The 13,433-nt window shown below is 41.0% G+C and overlaps 1 protein-coding gene across 4 annotated transcripts in view; it reads right to left on the bottom strand.

The window, feature by feature from the left end:
• The window catches only part of SNX9 (sorting nexin 9), a 107,505-nt gene extending 94,083 nt beyond the window's left edge, over positions 1–13,422 (bottom strand). For all 4 annotated transcript variants that reach the window (XM_044671775.1, XM_044671777.1, XM_044671776.1 and 1 more), the window contains exon 1: positions 13,256–13,422. In XM_044671775.1, coding sequence (XP_044527710.1) covers positions 13,256–13,267 — 12 coding nt within the window. In that variant the 5' untranslated portion in view covers positions 13,268–13,422. The remainder of the gene's footprint in view (positions 1–13,255) is intronic.
• Positions 13,423–13,433: the final 11 nt, after the last annotated feature.

Below are 13,433 nucleotides of genomic sequence, written 5' to 3'. Positions count from 1 at the left end.
TTTTTGTTCAGTAGAGGGGAAAGGAGAGTGATAGGAAAAAGTAGCTTCCAAAAAAGAAAAAAGGTTGCTGCAACATTAAAAAAAAAAAAATTATACAGAAGAGAACATAAGCCTGGAAAAAAAAAATCACAGACAAGCATAACAGCTTTGATTACATCCTAAATTTATTTGGTATTTTAAAAGAAATGCTAGCTGTACCTAATATTTGAAGTTTTGTGCTACAAGAATGTTCATTTAAACCAGTGTTTATAAAGTTAAAATTAAAAAAAATTCAATTCTAAAAATTAAAACAAATCAATGTTAGGTATAGTTTAAAGCATAAAATATAAAAAGCTAGATTTTAAACCTAGCCAAACCAATTCAATAAGCATGGTGATTATTTGCTAATTTGTAACAAAAAAAATTAAATTCTTTTAAATAGCAATGGTGAATTTATTATTCTATTTTCATACAACTTTTTCAGGAACATATCTATTGTGCAAAGTGAAATAGACCCGCAATGATACACACTGGGAACACCTGTATTATTGATTTCAGCAGAAATTCTATCCTGCTAGACTATACTTGAACATATTCCTGGACTACATCAATCAAAAGAAAAAGCAAACAAAACTAAAATGACTTGATATGCCCTTATATTATATTACGTGTAATTAGATGATACAGTGGATAGGGTCTTAGGACTTGGAGACAGGAAGACCTGAGTTTGCCTCTAGCCTCAGACCACCTGTGTGACTTTGGGCAGGTCACTCAACACCTGTCATTCTCAGTTTTCTCATCTGTACAAGGGGATGATAGCATCTGCTTCAAAGGGTAGTTTGAGATTACAAAATGCCTTAGCACAGTGTCTAGCACACGGTAGGTGCTTAATAAATACTTGCTGTGAAGCATTACATAAACATTAGCTATTATTATTATAATTATCTTGATGAAAAGCTCCTTAAAAGTTAGAGATGAGTCTAGATGCTTTCAAAATGGTTGTCTGAATAAAGAATCCCTTGTTTATATGTAGAAAAGATCAGTAGAACATTTTTAGATGAATAAAAATGCTGTAGTATAAAAAAAAAAAAAGTTAAACACCTTTCATTTGAAAATAGTATGTAATCCTTTTGGTTCTCACCATTCAATAAATTCAGTTTTTATGAGGGGAAAAAATATCATGTGTTTTCCATGCTCCTTTCTAGGTGCATAGCAACATGCTGGCTGCATTTGGGCCATTTTACAGACACGCCGTGCCAATGACCAGCAGAACCCAGACTTTGGGACACCCAGCATCGTGCTAGTTTACTCCTAAATCAGGAAACAAGATTAGTACTTGAGGTGAAGCATCTGAGAAGGTTTTTTTGTCTCCCCTCACAAGCAGCTCATCTTGAAAACTCTTCTTGTAAACACAGAAGTGGCTGGGGTGGGGTGGGGAGTCCCGCTGTTCTTGGAGGAGGCCCCTGGCTTTAACGATTTACCATGACTCAGACTCATATGACCCTGTCTGAATTCTACAGGATTCCTACTCCATTTACTATAAAATATTCATTTTCAGGTTTTTGAGTCTCAGAAGACACAACTACTCGAACTCCTCTTACAGCGTGTTCAATGACAAATAAAGAACAAAGGGGATCTCAGCCAGCAGCAAAATGCTCTTTAGAACCCCAAATTCAAGGCTACGTGACAGCAGGGAGCATGTGCAGGGAGAATGCCCTGAAGAGGGGAGACTGCAGAACCACCACCAGGGAGCTGGGCCTTTTAAAGCTCTTCCTATGCCATCTTCTTCAACCTTACTCACCCCGGTGGGGGGAAGGGAGAAGGACGAGCTCCTCTAGCTCCGGCTGTGTGCCAAGCCCTGTGCTCAGTGCTACATGAATGTCCCACTTGATGCTTACAACCACTCTTGCAAGGTAGGTTGGTGCTACTATCGCCACTTTACAGCTGAGGCAGGCAGAGGTTCAGCCACTAGGCCAGGTCACACAGCAGCCTGTAAGAACTCAGAACTCCTGCCTTCAAGCCCTCGTGTCTAACTCCTCTCCCGCTCCAAGTTCCCCTCTGACGGCGGGGAGCCTTCCCTCGGAGATGACCCCAAGCATAGTTTGTCCCCACTGTTTGCCCGTGGCCTGGCAGCTCCTGAAGGGCAGAGCCCGCTTTTGGTCTTTCTCTTGGCTTGGCGATTGCTAGATGACAGACTGACTCTTCCACAGGAACATCAAACGGGCTAAATTGGGAAAACTACATGAAGAAAGTGAAAGACAACTTTAAATCACACAACCGCAAAAGGAAGAAAAGCGTGGAGTTCTGGAAAAAGTGCTACACCTAGAGGCACAAGGCTTGGGTTCAAATTTTGTCTCTGGTGTTCTACTTAATCTCCTGCTGCTCCCAGACACTCTTCAAGACCATACATTAGGATGGTCTGACAAGGTATATGGATGGAGGAAGCTTCCATGCACTAATGAAATGGCAAGGCTCTCTAAAATACAAAAAAAGACAGTCACCTGCATTAGTGATACTTCCTGGAATTTCCAGCTATTCTAAGAATAGGTGGAAAATTACAAACCAAAACTCATGTTTTAAAGTATTTTTCCTATATCCAAAATAAAGCAGAAAAATGTAAGAAACAACCACTTGACCAACCACTATTATTAGCGGATGACTACGAGGCTAGGGACAGTCCTATGCTCTAGCAGGGCCACAAAGGGAGGCCAGCAGGTAGAGGCTGGACAGATTAGATCCAAGAGACCTTGGAGAAGGCCCTCACAGCAATGGGATGGGTCAGCTTGAAGGAGATTCTCATGGGTGGAGGACATCTCCAGCAGCACAGAAGGCTGCTGCAAAGGAATTTGGGTGAGAGCACTGTGACAAGTATTCCGGTATTGCCATCAGCAAACAGTGGTGAACAGGCCAAATCCGGTCTTCCTGTGAGCTAAGAATTATGGCGACTTTTTCCCCCCTAAATCCTCACCTTCTGTCTTGGAACCAATACTGTGTATTGGCTCCTTGGTGTAAGAGTGGTAAGGGTAGGCAATGGGGGTCAAGTGACTTGCCCAGGGTCACACAGCTGGGAAGTGTCTGAGGCCAAATTTGAACCTAGGACCTCCGGTCTCTAGGCCTGGCTCTCAATCCACTGAGCTACCCAGCTGCCCTTATGGTGACATTTTAAAATGCAACAAAATTTTATTTGAGAATAGAAAGAAATTAGTCTCCCCTCTTGGGTAGATTTGGTCCTGAATAATGCCTTAGTGCACCCTGGAATAGATTACAGAGTACTTGGAGAAACTAAAAAGAGAGAAAGGAGGCACACTGTAAAAAGCTGTAAGGGCCAAACAGAGGCATTTGGGTCATAGGGAGTCACTGGAGTTTTCAGAGTAAGGGAGCAACCCCATCCAATCTTCACTTTTACAAAAATCACTCAGATAGCCAGGTGGCCGAGGAATTGGAGGGAAGGGATTTGTGAGGCAAAGTTGGGAGAAATAGAGAAGAGTGGACAGAAAGCGATGAGGGCCCAAACGAGGGAGGTGTCTGACTAGAGAGAAGGGGACAGAGATCTGGTAACGGCCTGGAGAGGATGGGGAGAAGGAAGAACCCAGGATGATTCCAAGGCTGTGAACCTTGCCGGGAAAAGCTGGGGCCAGGAGCCCAGAAGATCATCTGTTTATAATGCGTCCAGTCTGAGATGCCCAGGCCAGTTGAGTTTGGAATGTCCAATGGGCGGCTGATCCGGCGGAAGTGGGTAGAGCCCAGGAAAGAGCTGGCCTGGATAGGGTGCCTTGGCGTAGGACCACTGAACCAACGGGAGCCGATGAGAACACCGCATGAAAGAAAAGACAGAAAAAAGAGGGTCCCCGAAGGACAAGAGCCCACTAAAGAAAGAAGGGAGGAGGAAAACCCAGGAAAGGCTCTGCAGGACCAGGGGATCCTCGGTGTCAAAAGCTGCAAAGAGGTCAAGAATGAGGATGGAAAAAGATGGTTAGAGTTAGCAAATCGGTCACTTTGGAGAGAAAAAAATACAGTGTAATCCCTACACACAAGAAGTTAATTCAGAAGGGGTATGTGACACATGTGCATGTGAACAGGTGAGGAATATATGTGCAGCAGAAATAGAAAATTATTCCATATGGGAGAGTTTGGGGAGTTGTTTGGGCCGCCACTAAAGAAAAGGACAGGAAAAGCTTCATGCATTTAAAGCCAGTGACGAAGAGGCAAGGAGAGTACGGAGGCCAGGAGCCAGGAGTCTCCACGCCCTGTGCAAGGACTGGAGAGGGGAAAGGTGGCAGATAGGCACATCAGGAAAATGAGTTTGGCAGGAGCCGGGCAGGCTGCACCGGGGCGGTGAGAGACCCAAGAGGAAAGAAATGGAACTGGCATGTGTGGACAGATGGCTTTTCCAAGGAGTCTAGCTGAGGAGAGAAGTGTGTTTCCAGGCAGCAGGAGAGAACACTAGATGGGACAACAGATAGAGGGAGCAGAAGAACCCTGGCGGAGGCCTAAAGACTGCCCTAGGCCGGGAGGAGGGCTAAAGGAGCAGAAAGCAGGGGTGAAAGCAGGAGAGGGGGAAGTTCTCCTCACATAGTTTCCATTTTCCCAAGGAAGTGCAAGTTGCTCAGGGCAGGTGGAGGGGGAACTTGAGGAAAGAGCAGATGGCTTAGGAGAAGGACAGAATTCATTAGGGAGCAGCGGGCCTGACTGGACACAACTCTGGAATGGACCCTTGTCGGCAGGGTTCTGTGACTTCTAACACTATTTAGCACCAATGCGTGCTGGCTGAGGGGCTGTGGGTGTTATCTAGGTCTTGTCTATGGATCCAGGAAGCACAGAGGCCACTGGATGGAAGGGAGGAGAACAGACAACACAGAGGGGATGATGGCCTGGAGATAAAAAGTTACAGGAAGAATAAAGAGCTTGAAGAGACGTAAATCATAGAAAGAAATGGGAGGATGAAATGTTATATAACCCAATGAATGAATTTTAGAATTCCTAATGGCAAGAGCCTTGGGGCTCAGAGAATTGGAGAAGTGGATCATGGGAATGGAACAGATTGAGGAACTGGGAGTGCAAGTTTATATTTTGTAATCTTCAGTGTGGTAACCTTTTCATATAGAGGCCGAACACTGGACTTACACAAAAAGTCCTTTAAAAGTCCCTTAAAAAGAACCTTTAAAAAAGGTTCAAATCCTTGTTCTGAAGCTTACTCGTTATAGAACTCTTAGGCAAAGTACTTATCCTTCCTGAATTTGTCTTCTCACCCTAATTTGGGAATCATAATACTGGTAATATCTTCACCCCACAGGGCTGTTTTAAGGAAAACATAAAAATTTTCTGTAACATATAAATGTGAATAATTGTTGGTACTGCTCCTTTGGAAGTGATTTTGCTAGGTTCTTATTCACGCTAACAGTATTTTCTATGATAGCCTGACCCAGAAGCCAGCTCCGGACTCTCTTGACTTTTCTGCTTCTGCCCTGAAGGAAGGTAATGGAGATGTTGGAGACACCTGGCTGCCTTCTCTCTACTGGTGAATGAGTTCTTCTTTGGAACCCCCTGAATGAGGAAGTTAAATGCCCAAGCCAGCCACAAGAACTTTTGAGGCCCAGAATTATATACCTGACCTCCTCTAAGTCCTTTTCTGGGTAGTGTTTCTCCATTTAAATGTAAACTCCTTAATGGGCAGGGGCTGCCTTAATATTTGCTTATATTTGTATTCCCAGTGTTTTAGCACCTACTGCCTGGCATATAATAAACATTTAATAAATTATTTAATCTAATTGGAAAGTTATGGGAAATGGAAAAGTACAGGAATCTGCTTATAAATCATAAAATCATAGAACTCTATCTGGAAGGAACCTCGGGTTATTTAATCTTACTCCCTCATTTTACTGATAAAGAAATTGAAGCCTAAGGAAGTCGAGCAACTTGCCTAAAGGTTACACAAGTAGTAAATCTCAGAGGATCTTGAATCCAGTATTCTTTTCAATAAACCACAATGAAAAAAAAAATCTAGTTTTTAGAATGCATATTTTATTTAACCTACTTTTGGAGATCTCCCTAGAGAAAAGCTAAACTTAGATTTTTTCAAAACCCTAATCTTCTGTCTTAGGATCAATACTAAGTATTGGTTAAAAAAGGGCCAGGCAATTAGTTAAGTTGACTTGCCCTGGGTCACCCAACTTATATCTGAGGTCACATTTGAACCTAGGACCTCCCAATTCCAGAATTGGTTCTATCCACTGAACCTAGCTGCCAGTATGGATTTTTTTTTAAAACTATTAATTTTCTAAAGGTTAGTAATTAACAACTGAGCATTACATGAATTAAATCTAACTTTTGGTGAATATCCTGATCTAAATACATCACCTAAAAAAAGACTAGTCTTGAGAGATTCTTTTGAAATAAAACAATAAGTCAAAATGGATTATTGATACTACCTTATCATGAAGAACCTAAGATCCTCTATCAAAGGTTTAGAACTAAAGGTCTTTGGAGGTCATCTAGTCCATCTCTTTCATTCATCACATGAGAAAGCTAAAAGCCCAAAGTCACACAGGTGAGAAGTAAGAAGCAGAGGAGGAAGTCAAACTCAGATCCTCTGACTCCAAACAGACAGCTATTTACCACTAAATCTGGCTTCCCTCGAACTACAGAAATTCCAAGAGTAAAGTTTTCCCCCTGCCTGGATCCAAAAAAACAAGAAGGGCTCCTTTGACTTCCTGAATAACCACAAACGGGTAACTTGTTTAAAAAGCTACCTCTGCAGGTAACTATGCACTATATGACTCAATTTTCAGATACTTAAAATAGCACAGGAAAATTGAGTCATATCAAACACTATCATTTAACAAACATTACATTGACAATTTCTAAAGATGGAGAGGAAGAGCTAAATCTATCATGTGACTTCAAGTAAGTGTCAAAATAAAATCTGAGGGAGAATAACAGTGATATTACGCTGGTCTGGCTGTTTCTACTCTAAAATTCAATATGAAACTTAAAAAAATTTTTTTTGGTCTTTGATGGGAATTAAGAATGGCTGATGATTATACAAATAGCCTACTATTTTATATGAGGGCAGCAGGGCTGTTTTGTCTTTCTTTGTATTCCCCAAAGTAACATAATGCCTGGTCTCTATTAGTTAAGTGTTTAATAAATGCTTGTTGATTGACTATGTACTTTAGTTTATACAGTTTTGTTTACTTAAGGTGTTTAACCACTTTGGTTCTCCCTCATCCCCCTTTGTAAAGACTCATAGACTTTGATGAAATGACACTCAAGTTTACTGTATTTATAAACATTTCTCAAATAGAAGGAATTCCATCCTAAAAGAATCCATTAATGTCTCAAATTACTATGACACATTGTAACCTATAAACAAAACAATTTACTATGGGTGACTCAATAGATGGAGAGTTGCACCTGAAAATTCTCACTTCAAACCTGGTATCAGATACTTAACTAGCTGCGTGACCTTGGGCAAGTCAGTTAACCTCCAGTCATCTCAGTTCCCTCATGTAAAATGGGGTTAATAAAAGTAGCTATCTTGAAGGGTTATGTGAAGATAAAATAAGCTACCTATAGAGTACTTTGCAAAACTGAAAGCATTGGGTAAATGCTAACACATTTATTATTAAAGATATTGAAAAGAAATAAGCTTTTAGGTGTGGGTAAGGTTTTTAATAAGTGGTTATTGGAGTACTTTAGAGACTAGGTGAAAAAAGAAAATGTTTATAATGGGAAATTTGCTTCAATAGGGCACTTTTATCAGCAAAATAATTTTTTTGTTGTTGTTCAATAGTGCCTGAGTTTTTGTGACCCCATTTGGGATTTTCTTGGCAAAGATACTGGAATGGTTAGCCATTTCCTTCTCCAACTCATTTCAGAGATAAAGAACTGAGGCACATGATGGGGTTAAAGTGACTTTCCCAGGTGCACACAGATACTAAGTGTGGAGACTGGATTTGAACTCTGGAGGAAATCTTCTTGATTCCGAATACAGTGCTCTTTCCACAATGCCTAGACCTCTTTAAATTAAAAGAAAAAAAAGTAGGTAAACTGCTTTAGTATTTTAGACAGAATGAAAATGAAACCATAGGTCATGATTAATGTTCAGGTGAAGGTACAAAAATTAGGTCATAAATACACACTGTAGGAAATTTTTCCACGCCGAGTTTAAAAATATCTTCCTAATAAAGTCCATGATAATTTGGCTCCTCTCATTTTTACGGTACACACTAAATATTTAAGAGCCATGATCCTCCTCAAAAGCAAAATCAGTGCTTAGTGCTTGTCAAAGGCACTGAAGAACTACAAAATAGTTTTACTTTTAGGATGACTGGGCAAGATTAGATTTTTTTTTTTTAACAAGGTGGCTTTTACACAGGAGAAGCATAAAAGTATCACTCCAGTGTTTATTTCCATGGATAACGGTTGTGAGTGGTCCAATCACTGCTATAAGTTATTTTCTACATTCCACACTCACTTAGTTCAAAGAGACAAGCTGCTTAATACAACAACAGGAGGCTAACATTGTACTTTGGAAGCCAGGGTTGAAAAAGAGGGAATAAAAAATATTAAGTGTTGAGACTGCCTTCAAACATTTTTAAAAAAAGAAAAACAATTAGGTCATAACGATCATATCAACACAAGAGCAATCTACATTTGATACCAAATTTAGTAAATTTGGCAAGAAAATTAAAGGTAAGGCAGTGTGTGTGTGTACATAAAATTGTAGGGATAAACTCTCAGCAACTTTAAATAAAATCCTTATCTCGTTCTCAGAATTAATACCAGGCCTTTGTGCTAAGGCAGAAGAGAGGTAAGGGCTAGGCAACTGAAGTTAAGTAACTTGCCCAAGGTCACAGAGCTAGTCTGAGTCTGAGGCTAACAACTTTTTTTTTTAATGTTTTGAGGGATTCTGCAGTAAGTGCAAAAATAATTAATGATTTTTTAAAATGACATCCTTTCATACAATCAACATTTCATTTGCTCACAAGTTCCTCATATGAATTAGTCATTCATTTACAGTAAAACTTTTTGCTGATGTTGAAAGTCAAAAAACCCACCACTGCAAAAAGTCCTGGACTGTAGATCTGTGTTTATACTGCTTGATTGTGGTGTGATCATTGATTTCCCAGGAAAATGGGCCTAACAATATTAACACTACCCACCTCCCAAGATCTTTCCATTGACCTTGTCTCTCTTAAGCACCTCTTAAGAGGCAGGCAGGATGGATGGAAATACAAAGGAGCAAGGCTCAGTTAATCTTAAAATGCTGCCTAAGGGGGGATGACAGGGGATATTGATCAGGCTTCTTACTATCTATCCTCCAACATTTTCCCTTTCACCATTGTCTGTTCAGCTGTTTTTCCTAAGGATCATACCAGGAGGTTTTAACCCTTTCATTTCTGGAACATCCTCTCTTCCCCTCTAGGACTGGAATCAAGATCAAATCAATTCTGCTGATACTCCTGAAAAAGGGGTAAATGGATGCACTCTCCAAAGGCCACATTCACCATTCCAGGAAATTTCAACCAGAGTGGCCGTCCCTTATGTGTACTACATCCCTCAACTGAATGTAAGCTCCTTGTGGGCAGCCATACAAACTCAAGGCTTAATAAATGCTTTTTCATTCATTCCCTTTACTGCCTATTCCAATCCCATTTATAATGGCCTTCCACTTGGGAATGGAGTTAAAACAAAGAAATAAAAAGACAATAATACTTCAAAACTAGGCAAACAATTAACTTTCTTGAGGGAAGGGGAAAAAAGGTTAACATTTTATTGCTGGAGGTAATTTTCTTTTTCTCTGTATATTCACACCAGAAAAATCTTTAAAAAGCTTTAAAAACCACCCTTATTACAGATAAGGTGAATGACATATTTTGAATTAAAGCCTCCCCAAAATGCAGAAAGGTAACGAAAAGAACAACAAAAGAAACACACAGAGACTAGGGCTGTATCAGTAATACTGACAGAGGGAAATGGGAAACTGAGGCAAGGACACAGAAAAATTAGGGGTGGGGAAACCATATTACCTGAAATACATGGTTAACCAAAACAAGTGCATTTCCTCCTTTTGTTATTTAATAGCTAGCTACCTTTTATTTAGCACTTTGCTATTTCATGGGCTATTTCATTTTGTCCTCAAAAGCAACCCTTCCAAGTAGGTGCTGCTATTATCCCCATTTCACAGATAAGGAAACTAAGGCTGAGTTTAGGTGACTTGCCCAGGGTCACATTCCTAGTAAACCTCAGGGACAAGATTTGTGTATATATGTGTATATATACATATACACACTATATATGAAAATACACATATGCCTATATGTATGGGTATACACATAATATTTATATACATATGCACATATCATATATACATATAATAACTATAAGTATATATTAATTGAATATAATGCTTAAAAAATATCCACCAATGCAGAGTCCTTGGGCTCTACTTTTAAGTATTCCCCACTTGAGTCATTGAGAGAGATACCCAAAACAATGACCAATATTTTTCAGTTTCATAACAAGTTTGATCTTAGTTGAGCCTTCCCCAAGTTCTATAAAGAAAAAACAAAACAACTTCTCCAATGAGAAGAACCCACCATTATTCAATGGGAAAGTAAGGGGGAGGAGGGAAATAAAAAAAGAGATTCCTTGAAGTGATATTTTATATAAAGAATAACCATTAATGTTTTTCTTTTGGACAAGAATATTTGTTCTTTAAGGCAAACAAGGAATAAGCATAATGTGGATTAATGATTGGGAGTGTGTGTGTGTGTGTGTGTGTGTGTGTGTGTGTGTGTGTGTGTGTGAGCAACTTTATCAAAGAATCCAGAAATTTGCCTTCTGAATGCTAGACACATCCAAATTATAATAAGTATTTAATATATTAAATATTTTAGCTCTGCTTAATCAGTATACAGCCACATAAAGTTTAACACGTGTGCACTCCTACAAATATCCAAACTAAACTTTTTGAACTTCTTAAAAAAATTAAGTTTAAGTTCTGGTATAAAGTGTGGTAGTATTTGTCAAAAGTTAAATCTAAATTTATTTATTTCTATGCAAAATGATACCCAGGACAGAGCACACTAATATATATCATTACTAAATCTAGTTCTCTGTAACACTTTTAAAGTTGTGGGATTGGTGTACAGAATTTGTCACTGATAATTTCTGGAATGTCTGGCATTATAATAATTTCAGATTTCCTTAGAAATATTTGTGCTGAATATTAAGTTTTGTTTTTAAAAGGCTAACACAAATTACTACTTATATTAAAAAGACAGCAAGCTGAATGATTACACCAGCAAAACATTTCTCATATGCAGTAAAACTAGGGAATTGTGTGTTTTATAGTAACAATAAAAAATTAATTAAATTACTATGTGTAACAAGTTCCTTGGGCCATGATAGGCATTTTTTACATAGACATATCTAGTATATAGGCAGTTAGGGGGCATACATAGGATGCTGGAGTCAGGAAGACCTGGGTTGAATCCAGCCTCAGACACTGATTATCTGTATGACCCTGGGCAAGTCACTTCATCTGTTTCAATTTCCTCATCTGTTCAATGGGGATAGCACCTACCTCTCAGGAATGTAGAGAAAAGAGGGCAGCTGGGTAGCTAGGTGGATTGAGAGCCAGGTCTAGAGGCAGGAGGTCCTAGGTTCAAATCAGGCCTCAGACACTTCCCAGATGTGTGACCCTGGGCAAATCACTTGACCCCCATTGCCTATCCTTACCACTCTTCTGCCTTGGAGCCAATATTGGCTCCAAGACAGAAGGTAAGGGTTTAAAAAAAAAAAAAAGGAATGTAGAGAAAAACAAATGATATAGCAATTGTGAAGCGATTAGTACAGTGCCAGGCACATAGTAGACTTCTTATAGATGGTAGCTGTTATTATACAAACAAAAAATCCAATTCAAACATTTCCTAAGTTCCTAGTCAGCAGAACTGGGGGAAGAGGGCAGTGGACAAAGTTTAAATCAGTCTCCACTGATTTATGTTTATGGTTTAAAAAAAAAACAGCAAAGTACTTTATCATCAATTTTGATTTTTCTAAATATTACAAGTTTTCATTATTTTTCTCTTTATTACAAAGTCAGGCAAAAAATGCAATAATAAATTGCTGAAACATTCAGAATATGGCCAAAAGTTACAAAAGTATAATAGTGACCGCTAGGAAAAACCCAAACAGAACAATAACCAATTGGGGACATCCATGCTCTAAGCTTTCCCAAACACGTATCAATAGGTCCTAAGTGAATAATCCCCAGAGAGCCGTATCAGGGATCAATGGTTTACCTGTGCCTCTTTTAAAGGAGGTAAAGGGGAGGGGGTGTGGGATCCAACAGAAAGCTGATTACATAACCCCGATTGCAAAAGCTGTCTCTTAATATCACCGACAGAACATTAGGGCAAGAAGCTCTTTTTGGAAAAGGACCATTGGAGAGTCAAAGTTCCGCCGACTAATAAAGCCCGGTGACTTTTCTCAACGTAATTCAAAGTATACGCTAAAGAAAGCAGAATCATTTCCCTCACATTTTATCCGGGGCAGTAACAAAAGGGGAAAAAGTAGACTGACGTGAAGGAAGCTGATTTGCGTAGTGTTTAATTTTAGTTTTTCCTCTCTATGTAAACAGTAAACTTTTAAAGGCTCGAACCCAGAGGCCAACATTTTAGGGCATTCGTTTGGGTCCCCGTTTGTCCCTAAGTGCGCCAGGCTAGAAGACTCGTTAAAAGTCTCTGAGCCCCAACTTTCTTCTCAGGGGCAGTGGGGGGGTTGGGGGTGGGGTGGGGAAGGTGGGAGTGGTCCCGTGTGCTCCCACACCCCCGGAATCAAACCTCTCCGAAGAGGTCACTACTTCACGACTCCCGGGGACTTTAACCTCCACTCGCGGCACCCCCCCTCTTCCTTTTCCCTTCTCTCAGGTAAAACTTTTCAGAGCAGGAGGGGGAAACATCCCAGGCCTCCTTTCCCCACCTTTGGGAGTGGGCACAGCTCTTTCAAGTTCCTTTAAAGGGGGGCAGCGCGGCGGCCCCCCGGCCCAGGAGGCGCCCTTCAAGTCCCCCTCACCCAGGCACCCCGAATCCCCCAGGGGTACCCCCCCTTGGGGAAGGAGTGTGTTTTTTAGGGGGGTGACAGCGTGGCTCCCAGTTTGGGGAAGCTGCCCCAGCTCCTTACCCTCCTCTACCCCGGGCCACCCCTCGCGGGGTCGGGCCAGAGTTCCGTCCCCAGTCTGCCCGGCCCGGCTCGCGCGGCCCCGCCTCACCTTGGTCGCCATGGCTGGAGGGCGGCTCCTCTGGCTCGGGACTGGCCCGGCTGCTCTTCCCGCTGTCGGGCTGGACTTGGCCGAGGCCGGCTCCCGGAGGTGGCCGCTGGGGCTGGGCCGCGGCGGCGCTCCGGGGGCGGCCGCGGCTCCTGCTCAGTCCCTGCCCTCGGCCGCCTCC

Source organism: Gracilinanus agilis, chromosome 4, assembly GCF_016433145.1.
Source record: "Gracilinanus agilis isolate LMUSP501 chromosome 4, AgileGrace, whole genome shotgun sequence".
NCBI lineage: Eukaryota > Metazoa > Chordata > Mammalia > Didelphimorphia > Didelphidae > Gracilinanus > Gracilinanus agilis.
This window is presented reverse-complemented; position numbering and strand designations above follow the sequence as displayed.